This window comes from Galeopterus variegatus, unplaced genomic scaffold (genome assembly GCF_000696425.1).
Source record: "Galeopterus variegatus unplaced genomic scaffold, G_variegatus-3.0.2 Scaffold1738, whole genome shotgun sequence".
NCBI classification, from domain to species: domain Eukaryota; kingdom Metazoa; phylum Chordata; class Mammalia; order Dermoptera; family Cynocephalidae; genus Galeopterus; species Galeopterus variegatus.
In genome coordinates, this window is record NW_007727849.1 from 202,773 (window position 1) to 209,491 (window position 6,719).

The window sequence follows — 6,719 nt, forward strand, 5'->3', positions numbered from 1 at the left end:
CGAGCGGATGAGGCACCAGGAGAAGCGGACACGCCAGTAGTTCCGCTCCGAGGGCGGAAGTGTGCGCGTCGGTGTCGCCCGCCGACCAGTCCGGCAACATGGTGGTACCCGTGCTGGAGGCCGCTCACGTGTTTTGCTGCCCAAACCGAGTGCGGGGAGTCCTGAGCTGGAGCTCCGGGCCCGGAGGACTTCTGGCCTTCGGCACGTCCTGCTCTGTGGTGCTCTATGACCCTCAGGTAAGGGGTAGTGGGACGTCCGACCCATGTGCTTCTGGGGCGGAAGCTCCCGGGCGCGCCCGGGCGGACTGTAGCTGCCGCCTACGACTAGGAGGCCGAGTGCGCGGTCGGGTCGGCTCAGGGGAGTGGGTCTGGGAGAGGAGGCTGCCGTGGGCGCGCCGGACTCGTTTCTCGCCGTCTCACAAACTGCGTCAGTCCGCTGTCACGGCGGCCCTTGCCCTGCCAGTGGCCTGTTAGCCCCGCGCTGAATCCCGAATGATGGTAACCTTACCTGAAGCTTTCCTTGGGAGCTGTAGTCCTGTTAAAGAATCAGCCGGTTTTAAAAGAACTGAAACGTAGGTAGGGCTTAAAGCCATTGTCCCACAGATGGTATTTCATTTCTCTGTTTTCCTCAGTCTTGGTAAGTGAACTTTTGTTGTATTGAATTTCAAATAAATATTACCTGTGTTTTACCCACGGCAATGGACATTTTAAGGAAAGTGCCATTTGGGGGAAACGTCATAGGTGAAGGGATTCTTAAGCCTTGATTATAAGGCAGGGCATAGCCATTCCCCGAGTTTCACCCAGTCACTTGATTATTTTCTTGAGGCATCTCACAAGGGGCCCCAGTATAAAAAGTAAAATGCTGAAAATTAAAATGCAGCGCAGGAGATGGCCGTGTGTGTTTTTTATTGTACTACTTTATTCATTTGATTAAAAATTCCATTATTCTCATACTCTTTGCAAATTGATAAATTGGAAATACGAAGTATTTTTATTTACTTTTCCCTATCTTGAGCTTGTTTGTCTCTTCTCGGTTTTTTTCCCTTGTTAATTGCCATACATTCTTGAATAGCAAGAGAAAGCACATAAAACCAAGGGTAAACTTTACAGTGACTGGCAACCAAGGACTGACTCAGCTGCAGAAGCCTGTCTTGGTGCAGCACTGTAATTGGATTCGTGCTCACGCCTTCCATCACATTTTTAAAGATAACCTTGTAGCCGTATTAGGGCTTTTTAACATACCAAAAAGGAAGTGTATTGAGCCTAAAAAGTACTTTGTTTAATATTTGCCAGTTGAGCATTTAATTGTATGTAGGAATAAGATCATGACAAATCGTAAAATAAAGTTTTGGGAATGATGCTCATTCAGCAAATTTTTGAGGACCTTCTGGGCTAGTGGGTGGTGATGACACAAAGATAATGAGTTCCATTCCAGCCCATCAAGGAATTCTCAGTATAGTGGGAGAGACAATGAACAGTAAATTGTTTTCCAGCCTCAAATAATTCATGTGTGAAATATGCACATTTGCCTCTGTGTTCCTTTTTCTCACTCCTGAGAATTCCAGTTGGTGTATAAGCCGATAGGAAGACAGTGCTGTTAGCAACAAATAAGAAAGACGTAGTTAAAATCTTCAGCAGTAATTGGAGTAGGGAAGCTCAAGTGTGGAGTGGGGTTGGTGAAAGCAGCAGGCTGAGGGTCTGCTGGGAACCTGGAGGTAGGCCCTGCAAGGATCTGATGTGTGAGAACCTTAGTAGTTGTGATCTCGTGACCTTATGTCACTGGGGCTGAAGAACTTACCACCTGGCATGCAAATGAGCCATGAACTTGTATCCATTTAATCATGAAGTCCTCTACTGGAAGATTTTTTGACTTTTTTTGGGTCACTGAAGCCCTCAAATTGATGCAAACATGGTAAAAGTAGACCCTGAGACCTGTGGGAGCACAAGGAAGAGGCTGCTTATCTAGCCTGGGGTGTCAGGACATGCTCCTGAGGCGAAAAGGATGTGGGTAGGCACCATGGGGAGGTGAGCAGAACTAGGCAGATGAAGACCTGTAAGATCAGTATAAATGAGAGCACAGGATGCCAGGAAAGTGGAGAGTTTCAAGAAATGCAGGATGATTTAGAGTGAATTGATGGCGAAAGCCATAGTTAAAAGTTTATGAACTGAGGAAGGCAAATATACGATCCTGATTCTCTTATTAACATTGAAAACACTGAAATCTGATTTTTATTAATTTTCCAATTCCTTTGTAGGATAAATTCTAATTTTACTAACTGGTGTTTTCTTCTCTCAAGAAAAGGGTTGTTGTTACCAACCTGAATGGTCACACTGCTCGAGTCAATTGCATCCAGTGGATTTGTAAACAGGATGGCTGTAAGTTTTAATTTGATTGTTAAAGGTGATCTCAATTGTTTTCTGATAAAGTGTGGTTACTCATTTTTCTTTCATCACTTCTCTTAATTTGTAGCATTATTTTATCTGATGTTATGCAACTGGAAAATAGAAGAAAAATGGTATGCCCAGTGAAATATTTGACCTGTATTTTCACTTCTTAGCAGTTGAAGCATGGATAACACAGCAGTGCTTAGGATGAGGATAGAGGTAACCCTTGATTATGGCAAGACCTCCCCCTCCCACCAATCCCCATTGCCATATATATATATGTTATATGTGTATATATAGCCTTTGACTGAAAATCTGTAAGCAGGACCTAGGCTGAGGCTGGAATACAGAATACTCAGCTTTTAGGTATGTTTTTGCCACAGACAAACTATTGCTTCCCCCTCCTCCCCCTTAGCTGACCATTATGGGAATCTGAACCCTTGATCTTGGTACTGTAACACAGTGCTCTAACCAACTGAGCTAACTGGCCAACCTGCTATCGCTTTTTTAGACAAGAAGTTGCATCTCTGTTGACCCCAGTTTGCACCTATGTAACATCTGAAAAGTAAAGGATTGGACTAGGTTAAGGGATGCTTGGAGGTACACAAGACCTATGAAGTCAAAATTATTTTCATAATAATACTAAGAAGTATTCATTCTCATTCTTTCACAGGTGTACAGTAGAGGGCTGGCCGTTTACCTCTCAGTTGGTTAGAGTGAGATTTTGTAACACCAAGTTCAAGTGTTCGGGACCCCGTACAGGCCAGCCATCAAAAAGGGTGCAGTGGAGTTTTCTAGTGACCATATGATGTGTGATATTGCCACAGATTAAATACAGAAGCAGATATAAAAATCCAGCTGTGTTCCAATAAAATTACATGTTAAAGAGATTTGCAGAAATTAAAATAGTCCCTCTCTTCTCATCAATTTTTGTTTTGGAAAATATTGAGAATTGTTCCTCCACAAAAATGTTATGTTAACATATAATGGTGCTCATCATTATTTTTAAGTAAACTATTAAACAAGTATTTTTTAAATTTCTCAGTTTTAATTTCTAATATCGTTAAGATTGGTACATATGTCCCATGTAATCAAAAGCTCTTTGGGGTCTTTAAAAATTTTAAGAGTATAAATGAGTTCTAAGACCAAAAAGTTTGAAAATTGCTGGACTAGATTATGTGTAGGTTTTTTCCATCTCTAAGATTCTCTGATTTCTGAATTTTTAATTAACGTATTTATTATTTTTAGATGGTGCTTCCGAAATCCTATGGTATTTCCTTAAATGTCTTAAAATATACCTACTGTGGTATTGTTAAGGAAGGACTCTGAATTAATTTTACTTTTCATTAAACGAATAATTATTGAGAGCATTCTGAGCCAGACACAAATGCAGAATTTCCCGAATTAGTGAGACTTTGATGATTAGTGAGACTTTGCTATGATTTTATCTGTAACATTTTTTTAAAGTTTAGTACGCTACTTATTTCAGTTGGTAATGCAGGGTTAGTCACATATTAGGTTAGTAAAAACCATTAAATAGTACAAGGGATGACTGTTAGTGTGGATGTTAAAACTCAACTGTTTTACGATAGTACTTCAAAAAGTTCATGGAAAAATATAATTAAAAGATAATACAAATCTTTCCGTGAACTTTTTGATGTATCCTCATATTAATTGTCGCCAAATGACATCAAAGACTACCTATCAGTCTAGGGATTTGTTATAAAATATTAATTTGGGGTGTATATTTTATCTTCCCTTTAAAAGTGAGGTTACATAAAATGAATTACTTGTTTATCACTGATCTGTAACTGATTGATTTTCTCTAAGAATAGGGTTCTATTGCCAGATAATTCAGATAGCCTTTCTAACCCTTGTATCAGTGACATAAAATTTTAATACCATTTCATATTCTTAAAATGTCTGATGTTTAACATATTACTTTCATGTACCTTATTGTAGTGATTCTTAACACCATATAATTAATTGTCTTAATTTCTGTGATGCATGAAGAAATTGAAGCCCAAGATCACAGTTGGCTGGCAGCAGAGTTAGGATGTGACTAACTAGGTAGACTGTCCCCCCACTGCTTCTCCTAAATATCTAGCACATAGGTCAGAAAAAAACAAATAAATGGAAAATCCAAACCAAAACACAATTATGTTAGGTTATTTCATCCCTTTTTGATACTTATTCCCTTTTCTTCTGTTATCACCGAGAAGTTGTAAATGTTTAAAAGAGATGTTTTGAAGTATGTGTCCGATCTCAAAAATAAGTCGTATACTTGATCGCAGCAGCTGACTATAATGTCTAATGTAATGTTATTCTTGTTAGAGTTGTTTAACCTGAATCTAATCACTGGAAAACAATCAGACAAATTCAGATTGAGGGACGTTCTTCAAAACAACTGGCCTGGACTGTCATTATCACAAAAAGGGGGGACTAGGAAACTATTTCAGATTAAAGGAGACTAAAAAGATGTGACAACCATATGTACAACCTGTGATCCTTAAATTCTGAATCTAAAACAAAAAAGTTGTTAGAGGTATTACTGGGACAATTTGGGAAATTTTATTTGTTTATTTTGGTGGCTGGCCAGTACAGGGATCTGAACCCATGACCTTGGTGTTACCAGCACCATGCTCTCCTAAGTGAGCTAACCAGCGAGCCGAAATTGGGAAATTTTAATATGGACTGTATATTACATAATAGTACTATATTAATGTTAAAATTCTTGAGTGTGATAATTGTATTATGGTAATGTAGAAGAATTTTCCAGTTCTTAGGAGATAGATGGTAAAGTCTTTGATGATCAGAGGTTACAGTGTCTGCAACTTATTTTTAAATGATTTTACCCACAGAAAGAAGTGTGTGTATATGTGTGTATATATAGAGAGTGAGATATTAAGCAAATATAGCAAAATGTTAACAGTTTCTGAATTATGAATCTAGGTAAAGGATGTAGGGATGTTCTTACATCTTTTCTGTAGCTTTGAAATTTTAAAAAATATGTCGGGCAAAAATGAAATGAACAAAAATATTTACTGAGATATAATTTTTTTTAGCTCCTTCTACTGAATTAGTTTCTGGAGGATCTGATAATCAAGTGATTCACTGGGAAATAGAAAATAATCAGGTGGGTAGACATGTTTATAATTGTAAGAAATGACTGTTATATCTACTTTGATGTTTTGTTCATTTCCCTCATTTCTACTATGTTCTCCCTTTCCTTTTTTTTTTTAAAAAAAAGATGACCAGTAAGGGGATCTTAGCCGTTGACTGGGTGTTGTCAGCATCATGCTCTCTCAAGTAAGCTAACCAGCTATCCCTATATAGGGATCTGAACCCATGGCCTTGGTGTTATAAGCACCAGACTCTCCCAAGTAAGCCACGGGCCGGCCCCACTATATTCTTCCTTTATGAAGTTTTCTCGTTCTTATCAGCAACCCAGATGTTGTATCTTCTTTACTTCACAGACTCTATACCCTTCCCTCTCATTTCTGCTCCCATATTCATATGCTGTCGGTTATCTCTGAATTTCCTGTCATTTTGGAAAAATTTTCAAACTGTTCTTATATGGGCTGTTCTGTTTTCAATGATAGTAAAAGTTAATACTGCTGTGTTAATAGGACAGCTGTTGCCCTGTGAATATAGATGTGTATAATTTTGAGTGATGTTATGTGAAAGCATAGTATGGATAGGCCTCTGTTGATAGACATTTAGTTTGTTTATAGTTGTAAACAAAGATTAAAAGTGAAAAATTAGTGCATTAGATATTTGAACATCTGCTATACATGATAAGGCAGCATCCTTTAATTCATGAAGCAAACATATAGTATTGAAGGCAAAATGTACTTGAATAATTAAAATAAAAGGGTGCCTTTGTGGGTAGGCGCTCTAACTTGCTGTACCACAACCATAATGCTATGAGAGTTCAGAAGAGATTGAAGAGGTGGCCTTTGAGTTAGGTCTTAAAGTATAGGATGATTGCTTTGGGAGAAATTAAAGGGATGAGGATTCTAGGCAGAAAAAACTAGCATTTCCTGAATAATTATTACTTGTCTGACTCCCCCCAACTCCGCTTATAAGTCTGTTAGCATCCTCAGAACTCCAAGGAACACAGTTTTGTTATTTATTTATTTATTTTTATTATTATTATTTTTTTAACATTCTAAGATGATGTTGCAGAGCAGTTGGGGAAAGGGGTGGGGGGGGATAGTGTGAGAGGAGAAGGAAGGAGGTGGGGCCGTGATTGAGGCCTGCGGCACCCACCTCATTCGGGCAGGGGAGCCCAGGGGGCTTCTGGCAGCTGCTAGGTTGTGGCTGGGGTGGGTA

General features: G+C 39.0%; 1 protein-coding gene across 2 annotated transcripts in view; it reads left to right on the forward strand.

The window, feature by feature from the left end:
• Positions 1–43: 43 nt before the first annotated feature.
• The window catches only part of ELP2 (elongator acetyltransferase complex subunit 2), a 41,657-nt gene continuing 34,981 nt past the window's right edge, over positions 44–6,719 (forward strand). Inside the window, exons 1-3 of one of the 2 annotated variants that reach the window (XM_008578669.1) lie at positions 44–236; positions 2,297–2,375; positions 5,450–5,520. In XM_008578669.1, the coding sequence (XP_008576891.1) occupies positions 99–236; positions 2,297–2,375; positions 5,450–5,520 (288 nt within the window). In that variant the 5' untranslated portion in view covers positions 44–98. The remainder of the gene's footprint in view (positions 237–2,296; positions 2,376–5,449; positions 5,521–6,719) is intronic. The other variant, XM_008578670.1, reaches the window with a different exon arrangement.